This window comes from Artemia franciscana, chromosome 1 (genome assembly GCF_032884065.1).
Source record: "Artemia franciscana chromosome 1, ASM3288406v1, whole genome shotgun sequence".
Lineage (NCBI taxonomy): Eukaryota > Metazoa > Arthropoda > Branchiopoda > Anostraca > Artemiidae > Artemia > Artemia franciscana.
The window spans coordinates 66,257,364-66,274,918 of record NC_088863.1 but is presented as its reverse complement, the minus strand read 5'-3'; the positions used below and the strand labels follow the sequence as shown (position 1 = coordinate 66,274,918).

Sequence of the window (17,555 nt, the reverse complement as noted above, 5' to 3'; positions counted from 1 at the left end):
AAAGTAATTAACATCTGTTATCCTTTTATATGAATTTTATTCTCAGCCTTCTTACTTACTTTCCTCCAAGTATCTTTAAAAATTCATATCAAGGTACCCACCTTCAATCTAAGATCTCATTTAGTCCTGCATTGCTCTTTTTTAATATTACTTTCAGCAATGCTTCTCTTTACACTTATCCTCTCTGGATCAAAAATCTCAAACAAAATGTTTTTAAGCTTGAAACTTTCAAGTTCTTCTCTTTTGATCTTTTATTGGTCGTTATATCTCTTCAAATTATTGCCTAACCTATGTCCTAAATCTATTCTTTGGATTGGTTAGGACTCGTATATCCTCCTCCACCGTGGGCTTGTATACTCGTAAATCCATCGATAGAGCCCCAAAGTATCATTTTACCACCAGATAAAAAGATACTTGGGACATTGTTTTGCCGTTTTTTAAGTCAATAATAGCGCGATGAAAGTAAATGGATCAAGGTATACTGCCATATTTTGTTTTGTATGATGTATGATCTATTTAGCTTAGGGAAAATTCACACTAGAAAGAAAATACCTTAAAGTTTGCCCATTCCATAACAATTTATTGAGGCGATACTGCTAATAAGCATCCAAAAACTTTGGAAAACTGGTAGCAAATTCTTAGAAAAGGCTAGTGCATAAGTAACTAATGTTTATTTTTTTTTTACCAAGGAGGAGAGAGACTACACATTTTTACGTTACATATTTGTACATCAGGACAAGCAAGAAGTAAAAATAGAACAGATACTATAGAAAATAACAGGGAGATGCGTGATGATAATAGTATTTGAAAGAGCCAAGGACCTCCCTTCCATGAGTCTATGAGTTGTTTTCTTGACCTCTTTAAGAACAGACAAATGAAAAACAAATTAAAAATAAATTTTAGCTTCACAACCAAAACAAACCATTTGTAAGCAAGGATATTACTGGCAGTATTTGTTTTTGTAGATGGCGATAATGAATGCTCTTTATAGCAGTTTTACAAAAAATAGGAAATTTCCAATCCATGCGTATATATATATATATATATATATATATATATATATATATATATATATATATATATATATATATATATATATATATATATATATATATATATATATATATATATATATATATATATATATATATATATATATATATATATATATATATATATATATATATATATATATATATATATATATATATATATATATATATATATATATATAAATATATATATATATATATAAATATATATATAAATAAATAAATATATATATATATATATATATATATATATATATATATATATATATATATATATATATATATATGTGTGTGTGTGTGTGTGTGTGTGTGTGTGTTAAAAGTAACATTTTCAGAGTTTAATCAGAAGAATGGTTAGTTTTTCTTAGATTTCTAAAACTTGACTTGCAATACAAATACTCGAAACAGTCATACCCTAACACACACACTGTACTTAAAAAAAGAAAAAAAATTCTTTTATGAAAGTACATTTTTGCTTTGAGATAATTATCTAGAATATATATTTTTGTGCGGTTAGTTGATTTTTAGAATGAAATTTCCAAGACCCTCCCCCCTCCCTTAACGTCTAAAATTCTATAATAAACGACTGCAAAAAAAAAAGAAAACGAAAGTATGATGACTAAATAAATTTTTTTGTGGCCTTGTTTATTTTCGTTTTGTTCCCTTTCAAACAATTCGTCGTAACGAGCTATAAGTAATGAGCAAGTCGTACTAATAGCAGTTGAAAATCTAAAAAAGGAGATAAATATTTTTGATAAAAATATCAAAAGAATTAGCTTCTTATTGAGATCTTAAACATGTTAAAATTCATTAAGTTAAAAGTTACCTATTACAAGCTACAGAAAATTTTACAATTTTTGAAGAAGAATATCGTCAAAAGAAGAACTTCTTGAAAAAGAGGAACCATCAGCAAATCATGATTCAGCAAATCAGAGACCCTACTAGCAGAGGTTTCAAATCCCTGTCTACAAAACAAGAAATCTGTAGTTTCCGAGAAGGTTGCCTGTTTATTCTTTTCTTTAGCGTATTTTTCCTTGAGGATGGTCGTATCGAACCAGTTATCCAAGGATATCCAGAGGCAGATCATTCGAAGATATGTCGAAAATTCTAGTGCCTCTTTTAACACCAAAATCCCTTTCTTAATCACCCGCTCTTTGCGGTAGAGTTTTATAGTTTCAATAAATGATAGTTTACACTTATAATATATAATTATAATATAGATAAAAGATAGTTATAAATATAAAAGATAGTTATAGATAAATATAGATAGTTATAAGTTATGCACTCTGATAGAATATGCAAGCATATACACTATAACACACATTAAAAGAACCTAGTCTAAATTTGAGCTTCTTCTGAGGAAGAAACTAAGAAGAAACTTATCAATATACACATACATGCCAACTGCGGCTAAGGCCACTGCCACGAATAAACTCGATGCCACAAGTAGAGGAAGGCGACCAATAAGATCAACAAGCATACCACTGACAGTGGCTCTAATTATCTGTACTACACCCACAACAACAGCTGCGCTGTGCGGATTAATATTTAGTTAATACTTAGTAAAACATAGTTTTAATAGCTTAATGTGCGGATTTTATAGTTATATACTGAAAGCATTTGTGTGCAACCAATGCGTTTTAAAACCCTTGAATTGAAAATATTATTATTATGAAAACGCACTAAGTGCGTTTTAAAACCCTTGAATTGAAACTATTATTGTTTAGAACAACCGTAAGCTCTTCCCTGCTTAAGATATTCTGCAAACTACTTTCTGTCCCATTCCAATGACCCTTGTTTCGCTTAAAGAATTGGGGGCAAATATTTCAAGGAAAAAAGCAGGGTTCAAGGAGGGGCAATTCTCATCATGTACGGAACAATTTCTCTTCGCTTCAAGTTCTACCATCAGTCTTCACTTTAATTTGCAAGTAAATTATTTTGGTTATATTTTTATTTGATGACTATTACCAATCTTTGATCGATACCAAAAATCCCTCAAGTATTCTGAGAATAGTTTTCGAAAAGAAAATACTCAGTTAAATACACATGTAAAAAAGAAATGAGCTGTAAAACACAGAAATTCTTCCAAGTTTTCTTAAATTTAAAATTTAAATTTAATATTCATTCTGATAGATTTTGTCTTGAGAAGCAAAGGAAGGACAGCGGGAGACCACGGAATCAAATGGAGAGGAAGAAATCTCCTGGACTTAGCTAATGCTTATGATTTAAGCATCCTAGATGAAAGTGTGAACAAAATGAATGAACTTTTAGAGAACTGCGAGTTCAGGGTACTAGAATAGGTTTGAAAATTAACGTTAAGAAGACTAAGTCACTAAGGCCAGGAATAAGTGAAGATGAAAAGGCAACGTTCGGTAACAAAAGATTGATCAGGTGGGCAGCTTCACTTACCTTGGTAGCACTATTAGTAAAGACGGTGGGAGCAATGAAGATCTTAAAAGTAGAATAGCTAAGGATCAGGGTGTTTTTTCACAGTTGAAAATAAGTTTGGAAGAATAGGAAGATGAGTCTGCAAACCAAGATTAGAATATCGGAAGCAACAGTGATAGCAGTTGTCAAATATGGCTCTGAAGAATGGGCACTCCTAAAAGCGGGTGAAGATTTACTAGATGTTTTCCAGAGAAATTGTCTACGGATTTCTCTGGGTACCCGGCTGACTGAACGTATTTAAAACAGTAGGTTGTATGATACGTGTGGTTCGATCCCGCTTTTTCAAGGCTATAAGGCTGTAAAGGGAGGCTTTGAATAGATCGGGATGGAGGAGGAGCGTACGTAGCTGTGTTGGCATCAGGCGGCTTGGTGCTACAGCTAGTTGTTAGTAGTAGTAGATACGATATATGAGTGGCAAGAGCGTAGCTTTGGTCACACAATATATATGTTGGATCTAACATTAGGTCACTTGAAGACGAACATTCACAGTGCGTTCTCTCGTGTTGTATACAGTTCAATTCGATTTCGATGTTTCAATTTGAAACAAAAGCTCTAATTCAACTTCGCTATGAAGCCCAGGCATGTTACAGGTGTATTTATTCAATGTTCAAGTCATTCACAAAAAAAAAAAAAAAAAAAAAAAAAAAAAAAAAAACGCACCCAAAGAAACTGGCTCTATGCATGATACCAACTTTTTGCTGATTTACTCCTGTTTCATTCTGTTCATGACCACCTTTTCTTGTTCACGCTCTATTCCTCCTGCTATTACTACTACTACTAATAACTCATTACGAAACCAGGCGACTAGAAGCCAATACAACTGCGTAAGGTCCTTCTACATTAGACTCTATGAGCTCAACTCTTTCTCTTGAGAAGTTCACAGCTGAAGAAATATACTGAAAACTTTCTTTTAAGTTAGGCTATGATGTAGAGCATTCAAATTTTGCTTTAGTGTTTCCACATGGGAAATCATTCGCGAAATAGTAGGGGGGGGGGGTATTTTTCAAATCCAAAGACGTAATTCTCATGTTTTTTTTTATTCCTTCTTGTTGGAAATACCCAAAAACTGTAGTTTTTATTGAAAATTTATAAAAACATTACTTTCGAAATATTGGCGGGAGGGGATGCAAGGCAACCCCAATTAGCATGCTTGATCCAGTTGGACTCCACACCAACCACTAAAAAGAAGAGGGAAATTTCGGTTACGTACCATTTTTAATTAAGTTGGAAAAAGTCAAATCTCCTTTGACAAAACATACAACTTCCATTTTATGCACAGAGTAAAATTTTTTGGAAACTTAGAAGGACTTCTAATTTTCAAAACTCATTTTTGTTTTTGCATATATATTTAACTCAGTTTTGTCTTTTAAAAAAGCGCTATTAACACTTCAGGGAATTTCGGTATCAATCGAACTAAACCACCGAATCAACAGTGATCGCGTTTGGTCACAAAATAGACCGTCTCTCGTCGAACAATTGTCGTGTTTAAATTATCCACGAGTTAGAACCATAATATTGGAGAGTTGGGGTACTGACAGATACGCATATCCTATAGGTAATGTAGCTTGAATATATACAGTGTGTTATAGACAGGTGTCACTTGCACACCCAACTGCAATGGTATGCACTAAAGCAAATGACCGGCGTTAGGGAAGAGTAAAATTTAATCAATAAATGGTAGCAAATTATCAAATTGCTCAACTATCAAAATTGTTTCTGAATTTGGTTTAAGCCTAGAAAGTAAAAAACGAGCGAATTCTTTTACTCATTAATCTTCGCTGTGCTTTAATTTTGAGCCCACAGAGAAGCAAATATCAAACTTACTCGCCAACTTCCCAGCCATTCCAGCAATTTGAGTCTTCTTCACTAGGTGGCAACTCTTCATTCTTTCCTGAACATAAGAGGTCAGCAACATTTGCATAGTAGCCTTTGCTTTCGCTTACAGTCAACAACAAACCTTGAAGAACTTCTTGAAGCACATTGGAGTTCATTCCCGTTTCATCATTGTCATAGGAAATTGTCTCTTCGGATTCCAGTAATTTGTTACTTTTATTAATGAATTGATCAGTGTATTTTGGTTCTCCGCATATACTTCTGATCTAAAATTGGAAAAAGCTTAGAAGTTTAAAGGAGCATAACAATACAAATCAAAAATTGCAGCAAAATTTTGCAATACTAAATAAATGTAGCCTAATCCCTCTTTCCTCTTTCCCTTACCACAGGTACATCTGGTTTAAAATTGGATTTACGTAGATTAGACGAAAAACAGCTTAAACGTTTGAAATAGCATGACAAGAACCAAACAAAAATTGCTATAAAGTTTTCCGATACTGCATAAATATAACCTGCTCCCTCCTTCCTTCCTTTCCACAGATACTTCTGATCCATAACTGGATGTAGATTAGACGAAAAACAGCTTAAATGTTTGAAATAGCATGAAATAAACCAAGAAAAATTGCTGCAACGTTTTCTGATACCGCATAAATATAGCCTGCTCCTTCCTTCCTCCCTCTCCACAGATACTTCTGATCTAAAACTGGATATAGATCTATAAATGTTTAGATGCTACTCTAAACATTTAAGTTGTTTTCGTCTAATTTACTTCCAGTTGTAGATCAGATCTATCTTTAGAGAGGGAGGAAGGAGGGATCAGGCTATATTTTGTTGGACATGAAGCAACAAAAATTGCTGCAACGTTTTCCGATACCGCATAAATTTAGCCTGATCCCTTCTTCCTCCCTCTCTACAGATAGATCTGATCTACAACTGGAAGTAGATTAGACGAAAACAGCTTAAATGTTTAGAGTAGCATGACAATAACAAAAAAGGCTACAACATTTTTCGGTATCGTATAAATGTAGCCTGTCCCCTCCTTCCTCCTTCTTCAAAAAAAACCAGCCTGAATGCAAAAAAGTGATAAGCCAAATCTAAATATGTATCTTCTCAGCATTCTTTGGAGTTATATTGAGATTAATTATACAATTTTGGTCTCTTTTTGTTGTCATTTTTTTAGTGCTTTCTAACCCCATTCTACCAGAAAATATCCTTTTCCGTATAAAAGAAAATACCCATCTCCCTCTTGACCTTTTCCTATCGATTGCCGCCATTTTCAGCCATTTCTGTCTCGACATTGCTGCCATCTGCTGCCTCGACATTGCTGCCATTTGCTGTTCGACATTGCTGCCATCTGCTGTCTATTTGCTGATTGGGAAGAGCTTTGTTCTATTCTTGAATGAACCTGTATTTCATGATACGTAAAAAAAAGACTACCAGAATGAGATGGGTACTATCCCCCCCCCCCAGCACCAGTAATAGAGGAATAGACCAAAAACATTCCGAGAAAATTAGTTTCAAATATCAATTTCTACCTAAACCTTTTCCCGAAATCTTTCTATATTTACCCAAGGGCTCAATGGGAGATAGGATATTTGGGCATTATAATGCATGCTTTGACGCATTTGCCCTCCCTCCTTACCGCTTCTCCTTCATAATAGCTGATTTGTACTTACATATCGATTGTAGCCTATATAATTTTATGAAATATGAAGCAAATCAGTTTAGCTGAATGAACCTTTAAAATAGATGTCAGGAACATTTTTCTAGAGTAGAAGGGAGCTATTATCCCGTAGCATCCTTATTCAGGTTTAGCGTAAATAAAGGGAGATAAGAGATTAATTCCAAGCCCCCTCCCCATACCCATTTTTATATTTATCCGACGGCTCATAGAAAATTAGACATTTTGGGCATTTAAATACGTGCTTTTAGCCACCTGAAACTCCTCCTCATGTCTACACAATAAGTCACTGTCCCTCCTCCATAATAGATGATGAGCAATTATACATCAGATAGAAATATCATAAAAAAAATGAAAGAACCTAGTTAATTCAAGCATAAAGATCGATGTCCAATATGTCCATATTAACCATTTATCTTGCACATACTACGAGACTTTCAGGAATGAGCACCCCATTGTGTAGCATTGCTTCCGCTGCACCTGGGAAGCTAAATATACAGTTTGTTATGCTTTTAAATCCATTGACTATCACAGAATTATAAATTGAAAGCAATTTGGTTCTCTCTGGGGCAAAGTCGTAGTTTAGTGCAACAAAATGGCAGATGATGCCCCTTCCCCGTGGAAAAAATCATTTTGGTCACTTAAAAAGAACAGTAGAACTTTTAATTTTCATTTGAATGAGCCTCCTCCCGATCGTCTAGAACCGTCTGCTTGATACAACAACCCCTGGGAAAAACAAATAAACAAGCCTACATCGGGGATTGTTCTTCTGGGAGAAAATGCAAAATTCCATATTTTTGCAGATAGGTGCTTGAAAACCTCCATATATAAGATTTCCGATATACGGAGTTCGATATTTCCGATAATGCAAAATTCCACATTTTTGCGGATAGGTGCTTGAAAACTTCCATATATAAGATCTCCGATATTCGGAGTTTAATGATGTGATTTTCCTTAAGATTACTTGAAGATTAATTACTTTTTCGGGCGTTTTTCCCCTTTTTCAAAAATCCCACAAATTTTCTAAGCCTCGTAGCGTTTGATGGGTAACATTAAATATGAGTTTGACATATTCGAATTTAGCATAATAAATCATTTCTCTTTATGTAAGAAGTGTCATCAAAATTTATTTATTTTAATTACTATTGACGGAGGTCACTCTTTACTTACAGTTCGTTACCACGAATTGTTTGATTAATATTCAATCCCAAAAATGTTCAGATGTATTCAAAAGACAACTAAATATAGAAGATGATAAACACACAACAACGAACGCAAAACAAACAACAATGAACGCAAAATAAACGACAATGAACGCACAAAAAACAACAATGAACGCACAACAAACAACAATGAACACACAACAAACAACAGTGAACGCACAACAAACAACAAACGCACAACAAACAACAATGAACGCACAACAAACAACAATGGACGCACAACAAACAACAAAGAGCACACCACAAACAACAAACCCACAACAAACAACAATGAACGCACAACAAAAAAAAACACACAACAAAGATAAGCACACAGCAAACCCTCCACACAGAAAAAGAAAAAGAAAAGAAAAGAACATCATTTCCTTTGTACAGAGTTATCACATTTTTACACATCTTTTTATCCTATTTTCTAGTATAAGTTGTCATGTTTTGATTATAGGGTATTAGTACAGTTAATGTGCATTTTAATTTATATTGATAAATGCTTCCAGAGGGCGAAACTGATATATTCAACATGTCTTAGTTTTTCAATAAATTTTCTTGTCTTTTTTTTAGTATAATTATTTCAGTTCAAGGTTTTACTTTTGTGTGTGTCTTGTTTCGGTTTTTATATTAATGAAAAGACAGCAGCGCCCATATCCAGGATTTTTGTTTGGGGGTAGGCATCCCCCTGGATACGGACTTGAAAAGCAGTTTAGTCTAGCAAATTGTTGTCATTTATAAATATACTACATAGCAAATAAAGAGACAAACAAAGTTATTTAAAGAGCATAAATGATTATTATTCATTGGGACCTGAACATCAAGAGATGAGTTGCAGGTTTATACAAGAAGATTCAATGGTCCCACTGAGGGATAAGAACAGCCCTAGAGGCTGGAGCCATCCCTTCTCTCCCCGTCCCGACAGTATTTTACCTATGTTTATATATATATATATATATATATATATATATATATATATATATATATATATATATATATATATATAAAATAAAAAATTCATAAAAGTAATCATCATAAAATGATCATCATAAAAGTATCATAAAAGTAATACATTTACATCATGCCTTCATTCGTTTTTATCTTAAAATATCGTCCACTTGCATTATATTTGGAAAATAGACTACTGACTAATTCCATCATAAGAATTCCAATCATGACTGTCAGCACTGAGCAAATTCTGTTAAGTGTCCCAAAATAGATGATTCCCATACTTTTTTGTCTATTTTACGTGGTCACGTACAGAAGAAAGAGGCTATAATCGAAGATAATGCTCTCCAAGTAATCAATTTGTCTGGAAACTAGTATCGTTTCGTAGGAACTTTGCTCTTATCCACTAAAACAGATCTTAAGGTTAAGACCAGAATGTTAACAACAAAAGGAAAAAATGGGTTAGTTAAATAGTTACTTGATTTAGTCACCAAACGAAATCTGATGGTAAATCAGCTATTCAAAGGCAAAATTACGTAAAATATTACGTGCTTCCTTTGTTTTTACTTCTGGGTACGGTCTTTTTGCGAAGAATAAGCTTCATCGATGGATATACACAGCGGTTTTAATACATAACTTTACAGTAGTGATTCTGATTCCCTGAATATGGCAGTAAAAAACTGGGATTTCGGATATCTACCCAAAAGTGTTTGTGAATTTACGATCGAAGTACGAAATATAACTTGTTATCTTTTTGAAATAAGTGAACTTTCGTGGAGAATTTTCGGCGAGCCCAATTTCAGAGAAATTCATTGGCCTTTTGAAATTCAGTTAGGCCTTTTGAAATTGTGGGAATAAGAATGTTTATACAATATCTTGAAGAAAAGTACCCACATTTTTTAAAACACAAATATAAAAAGATTCATAACAATATTATTACGATTATCAATACAAGGTAAAGTATGCATTTATTGTAGTATATTTCACATAATATGCTTAAAGCATATTTTCAGAAAGTCAATTTTCCTAAGGGTTAGCCAATCCTTTTAAACGGGTTTAAATACAGCAAACCCCATAGTTGAAAACATACAAAAAAATTGTAGTAGATTAATCCTTATAAACCTCCGTCAATTTGCTTAAAGGCAGCTCAAATACCTCCGGAATACTGACTTTGGTTAATCCGTAAGTCTAAAGGCCGTGTCTTCATGGCGACTTTTCAGACAAAGTCAGCCAAATGAAAACCATCGTTTGCTCACCAGATTACTTTCCCAGACGGTGTCACTTGAAATAAGGATAATTTGCTTTTTGATGATCGAAAAAAAATATAAACTGGAGCTACAAGACAAATTAAAACTTCGCCTGGAAAAGTCATGTGAAAACACGACTTATATTATCAAAGGATTTCGAACCTCGAAAGTAATACCACCGAGAAAGAGACTCGCTGCAAGTCACATTTCATAGACTAAGCCCATTTTTTCGCCATCCAGCATAGTTTTAATTGATTGTCTTCCGGTAGAATCGTAATCTGTTATGGGGTACAGGGTAACTACCCCCCCAGCTAAAATACAGTTTCTTCGGAAGTCTTGTCAAAACCAAGATAAGACTGCATAATTTAAGCATCCAGAGAAACGGGTTAGTTTTCTTTAGTATATTTATGTCTTTATGGTACTATATGGCTCAGTCTTCCTTTTCCACTGTCATTTCCATTTGATTTGGGAAAATTGGCTCAAACTTCGCCCCCCCGCCAGGACTTTGACAAAATTACGCACTGTTTTCAGGGTCTTATAGAACAATTTTTTCTTGAATCCAGAGGGTGCTAAATTTGAGGGCGCGTAGTCTTTGAATAGAGACTCGAACGAAGATGTTCATGTTAAGGCTTCGGTGTCATTAACAAAATGACTCGGATTTTAGCGGCCTTTTCTTTGGTTAAAATTAGCGTGAAGAAAAGCTACCCAAGACGAGAGTGACCTGTTTTCAAAATGGGCCGAATCTCCATTTATGAAAAGAAAATAACTAATTTGAAAACCAGGGTAAAATAGGAATTTCTTGAGTTTGTCTTTCCCTCAATGAAACTTATCAGGTCCCCCCCCAAAGGAACTGTTTAGCAGGAAGTCAGGAATTAGATTATTTGGCACCTAATCATAGTTTAAGTCATTTTTGAACAGAGTCAGGACTTTTGGCCATAGTGAGATGTAAATGCTAAAAAAAAAGAGCAAATATTTTAATGAGACTGTAAATTCTGAAAAAAAAAACAAAAAGTTTTTAGCACAAATAATAATGAAATACCGAATATTTCGGCTTCAATTTATATGTCATTATCTAGATGGCTTTATCAACAGAAAGAAAGAAATTTAAATGAAGAAAAAACATCTCAGACCCGCTATGCTAATGTGAAAAGACGAGAAAAAACAAATTCAATGTAAAGAAAAAAAGGAAAAAAGTCACTTTTCCTAAGCTACAGTCGTTGTTTTTAAGCGAGTCTAACATGATAATTCACGCAAAAACACACTAATCCTTACAAAGAAAAAAAAGAGAAAAAATTCATGCAAATAATCCATACAGAGAATGAAAATAAGAAAAGAAAAAAAAAATCCCTTTAAAGAAAGAAAATAATCGAAGTCTCAGTTCCTAAGCTATGGTTGTTTTTAAACGAGTCTAATATGATAATTCATCTAACAAAATACAAATCAGGATAACGAGGCGATTTGTGCACATTTTGTTTCTGTTTTTACAAAGCTAAGCGTCTTTTTAAAAGTTTTAACCGTTTTTTTTAATTTTTAACTTGATGATAATGATTAAAGGAAAGGCAATGTGTTCTTATACATTATTTAGTCAGGATTCAGCGCAAAAGTTCATTCCACATCACGGCCGTATCCAGGCAGCAAGGGGGTTTATCCCCCCCCCCGAGATGTTTTTCTGACTCATAAAAACATAATAAAAAATAACACAAACAAATTTTTGATGCGTTTATTGAAGTTTTGTACCCACCCTAAAAAAAATTGTAAAAAAATATCTTTGAGGTCTTCTTTTTGCAAGTTAAGCAAAGTGGCAAGTCAAGTAAAGGTCAAGCAAAGTTGCAAAATTAGCAAAAATACTAAAAAAGAAAAAAATACAAAAAATGAAGACTTTCAGAAATAAAGAAGCACGAAGACAAAATATCAGCAAAGCCACAAGGATAAAGAGAAAAACGAAAAAAAAGCAAATGTTGCAGCAATAAGTAGATTTTAAAATTATATGTTTCTAATGACCGTGTAAAAAAAGAGTTGCAATACATTTTTCTACTCGTTATTAATTCTAAAAAAAAAAAAAAAAAAAAAAAAAAAAAAAAAAAAAAAAAAAAAAAACACTGAAGCAAAAACAGAGTTTAGAATTCAACTAAGCGTTAGTGCTTCGCAGAATAAGCAAGATATACCTTAAAACAAGCTCAAACAAACCGACTAAAAGTATTTTCCAACATGATAGGAGTCTTTTCCATTCCCCGAGCATTTTTAAATGTGTTTTAGCTTCGTGTCTCCAACGTCTTCAACCGTCAATTTTTTACATTGATAATTTAGGCATTAGTCACGTTGCATATGCTGATGATGTTCTGCTTCTTAGCCGGACAAAAAATAGTCTAATTACCAACTTCTACCGGCTTTCAGCCGCACTATCCACAGTAGGCCTTTCAGTTAATGCCTCCAAATGTGAGTTTTTGTGTTTTGGGAGTCCTCCACCAGCATCACCTCTTTGCTTGGGTTCTTCAACTATACCATGTTCAGCAAGCATTAAATGGTTGGGTCTCTCTTTTTCCACGTCACTTTCGTCTACTTGCTCCGCTATTACGTCCAGCGTGCTGAAAAGTATGCGGGTTGGATATGCGAAAATTTCACCAAATCGTGGTCGGTATAACCGAAATGGACTTATGCCGTCTTTATTCTAGTTTTTGTGCCCCTGCTGTTTTTTATCTTTCTGGTTTTGCTTTCCTCCTTCGCAAGAAGGATACAAAGAAAATACGTTCAGGATATTTTAAGTATTGCAAGTATTTGCTGTGTCTGCCTCAGTGGTATCGGAATCATACAGTCGTCTCTAAATTTGACATCGTTGATGCGCCCTCGCGACTGAAACATTTATCTAAAGATATATGTCTTAAAACTCGGCAAATGATCGGTGTTTTTGACCCTCTTTGGCCATTTTTTGAATGGAGGTAATTTATTTATGTTGTATGTTGTTATGCTGCTATGTTATTTATGTTGTTATGTTTTTTGTCATGTTTTTTTCTTTTTTTGTGTGTTTACTCAACAGTTTAATGTACTTTGTGGGTTATAAATAAAGTATTATTATTATTATTATTTAGGATTTGTTCAAAACCTCCTGCATAATCCAATAGGATAGAATTCATAGGATTGTAGAATTAAAAAGAAACTACATCTATGCTGAAAACACGAAACCACCCCCCCCCCCCCAAAAAAAAGAAGCTGTTGTAGGAGCAGAAAACTCCATAAGTAGTTAGTAAAAAAAAAAAATAAAGCCCTCACTAACTTTTACTTCTCTCTCTCTCTCTCTCTCTCTCTATATATATATATATATATATATATATATATATATATATATATATATATATATATATATATATATATATATATATATATATATATATATATATATCTATATATATAAAAATAAGTTGTCTGTGTGTGGATCTGTGTGTGGATCAGGTGACGTCATGTTTGTCCGCATATGACGTCTGAATTATTTCACACTAATACAAAAGAAGAAAAAAACTAAAAAAGGTAAAAACTACAAAAAAAACTAAAAAGAAAAAAAAAACTAAAAAAGCTAAAAAACTAAAAAAAACTAAAAAAAGGTAAAAATCTAATAACTAAAAAAAAAACTGAAAAAAATAAAAAAAGGCAAAAACTACAAAAAAAATAAAAACTAATAAAAAAACTAAAAAAGCTAAAAAACTAAAAAAAAAAAAACTAAAAAAAGGTAAAAAACTAAAAAAACTAAAAACTAAAAAAGAAAAAAACTAAAAAAAAGGAAAAAACTGAAAAATAAAAGAGAAAAAGAAAACTAAAAAAATATGAATAAATATATATAAAAAAAACTGAAAAAACTAAAAAAAGGCAAAAACTAAAAAAAAACTAAAAACTAATAAAAAACTAAAAAAGCTAAAAAACTAAAAAAACTAAAAAAACTAAAAAAGGTAAAAAACAAAAAAAAACTAAAAACTAAAAAAAAAAACTAAAAAAAAGGAAAAAACTGAAAAATAAGAGAAAAAGAAAACTAAAAAAATATTAATAAATATAAAAAATATAAATATAAATATAATATAAATTAGCAATCAACAAAGCACCGAGACACAAATGACGACCGGGACACAGGGAGTATAAATGACGACCAGGACATAAGTAAAAAAAAAAAAACTAAAAAAACTAAAAAAATGGTAAAAACTACAAAAAAACTAAAAACTAATAAAAAAACTAAAAAATCTAAAAATCTAAATAAACTAAAAAAGAAAAAAAGAAAAAAGGAAAAAAATAAAGGAGAAAAACAAAACTAAAAAACGAATGTATATACAGACCGGGACACCGGGATACAAATGACGACCGGGACACAGGGAATATAAATGACGACCGGGACACAGGGACACAACTACAATGGGGACGCCGGGGGGCACAGGGGGATATAAATGACGACCGGGACACCGGGACACCGGGACACAAGGAATATAAATGACGCCCGGGACACTCAAAGAGAAATCACAGACTGGAACACCGGGACACAAATGACGACCGGGACACAGGGAATATAAATGACGACCGGGACACAGGGACATAACTACAAAGGGGACGCCGGGGTGCACAGGGGGATATATAAATGACGATGGCGACTCAGGGAATGGTCGATTAGCAATCACCATCAACAAAGCTCAAGGGCAATCATTAGAATCATGAGGTATAGATCTGAATACGGATTGTTTTCCCATGGACCATTATATGTTGCATGTTCAAGAGTCGGTAAACCTGACAATCTATTTATATGCACAGACAATGGGACAGCAAAGAATGTTGTATATTCGCAAGTTTTACGTAGTTAAAAACATATATATATATATATATATATATATATATATATATATATATATATATATATATATATATATATATATATATATATATATATCTATCTATATTCACAGGTGGGACATAGGGACACAACTACAATGGCGCGTAACTAATATGGCGCGTAACGACTTACGCGCGCGGGGGGGCTTGGGGGGGGCGCGAAGCGCCCCCACCAACTAGGTGTTGGGGTGGCACGAAGCGCCACCCCAACAGCTAGTATATATATATATATAAATGAAAAAAAAAAACAAGCAAGCTCAGTTTTCAATAAAATGTTAGTTTCAGAATACTATAATTATTGTGAAATATCACAAGTCAGTTGATTTGATCTAGTTTTGTAGAATAACTTGCTAAGTCTACGCAGCTATAATTTGTGTCCCTTTTAAGCATCAACCTCGCTCTTTATTTCTGTAAGAAATTTATTTTCAAATTTATTTTTGCTCGCTTTTACTCTATTTATAACACAGTCAATAAACATTTCAAAAATTTCTTTGTTTAATTTAGTTCCTGAAATTAAAGATGTCAATCTGATTCTTTGTTAAATTATTTTTTTTAAACAAGTTTTTCAACTAAAAGTAAGGAACAACGCTAAAACGATTTTCCTCAAAATTTCAAGATATGAGGGTTTAAAGCATTGAGGGTTCTAATCTATGACAAATTGTTCAGCTGACTGAGAGCATCAATGCCCTCACATTTAGACCCTCTTTGGACAAAAATTAATGCTTTGTGACACAAGATGGAAAAAATCCCACCTTCCTGTTGCAATATCTTTTATTTTACTTTAAGGTCCTTATCTATCCATGATCGACCATGCTTTAATCCTTCCAGAAGTCTTGGTAATCAGTGCATGTACTCGTATGTCATTGCCAGCCGACGATTTAGGAATAAACACGGAATTCACTGCAACATACATGTCATATTGTAAGGCTTGATCCGCATATTGTAAAGGGGCTCAAAATCCCCCGTTTTAGATTTCAGAGCATGAAAAATCGATTGGCTATTATTAAGGACACAAAAAAATTCTCCTTTCAAGTAATTATTTTCCTAACATTCTTCAATTGTTAGCTTGATACGATCACCCCTGTGAAAAAAGTGCAAAAAATGATTTTCCTTGTCGTTCAAGATGGGGGACCGTAATTATCCGGTCGGGGGTTTTTGACCAGGGTTATCTAACATTGCGCTCTTAATCTGATACAATTTTCGTGTGGTTCCAGTCTTTTTTCGAAATACCTATTGATAATTTTGCGTAATAAAACTTTTACTACTAAGATTAATTGAAATAGTCGCTCCCATTCCTGAATCAGTTTTAAACAAAAACTTATTATCCCTATGCAGTTTACTTTTAAACGAATTTTTAAACTTTCTGTGACTGTAGAAAATGACATGTTGCAATGATAACGAAGCCATAAACTGCTGCAGCTAACCTACCTACTCTTTACTCTCTTTTGAAAGCTTGATACACACGGTCTGAATGTCAATACGGTCAGACACGAAAATAACTTCCTGGATTTTGAAAAATATATTTTTAACCACTCCCCTCCCCCGGATTTTCCATGTATATAAGCCACTGAAACTAAGATCATTGATCAAGCACATTTTGCTTCCGGAAATTTTTACCGTTTCTTACACGGACAAAAAATACAACTACCCGTTCACTCCTCAAGTTTAAATAATTTATTATCTTTATAGCACTTGAATGGCGGTCAATCGTCTAGCGCTCACTTGGCTTAGGTTCATAGGATTGGAATGTCACCCTGTGGCTGAAGCCATAAAAATGGATTGAATAAATAGCCTCTGTATCGAATATATTTTTCTCATGAAAGTAGACCGAAATTGAAACTTAAACCTATTAGCCGCATCTGCACAGATTTATGCCACATCTGCACCAAAGCTTAGCATAAAGCTTAGTAGTTTATGTCACATCTGCACCAAGGGTATAATTTTCTATCCGGTAGGGGGAGCAATTGCACCTCCTACACTTCAGTTTACTCTCCCCTCCCCAGACAAAATTGGGTTTCTCCATAAATCTTGTCGAAATTAAGATAAGCAAGCATAATTCAAGTATCCACAAAAACAGGTCAGTTTTCTTTAGTATATCTTAGCCTTTTTTTTTGCTATATGGCTCATTTTTCTGTGTTCACTGTCATTTTCATTTGATGTGGGAAAATTAGCTCCAACTTTGCACCCCTACCCCAGGATTTTGACTAAATTACCCCACTGATCTTCACACATAATGCCAAATCTGTATATTCGTTCAAATAAACTGATTCGTAACATT

General features: G+C 33.4%; 1 protein-coding gene across 1 annotated transcript in view; it reads right to left on the bottom strand.

Annotated features, from left to right (window-relative positions):
• LOC136033035 (glypican-5-like) overlaps positions 1–17,555 on the bottom strand; it is a 141,403-nt gene that overhangs the window by 23,981 nt on the left and 99,867 nt on the right. The window contains exon 6 of the mRNA XM_065713600.1: positions 5,325–5,599. Coding sequence (XP_065569672.1) covers positions 5,325–5,599 — 275 coding nt within the window. The remainder of the gene's footprint in view (positions 1–5,324; positions 5,600–17,555) is intronic.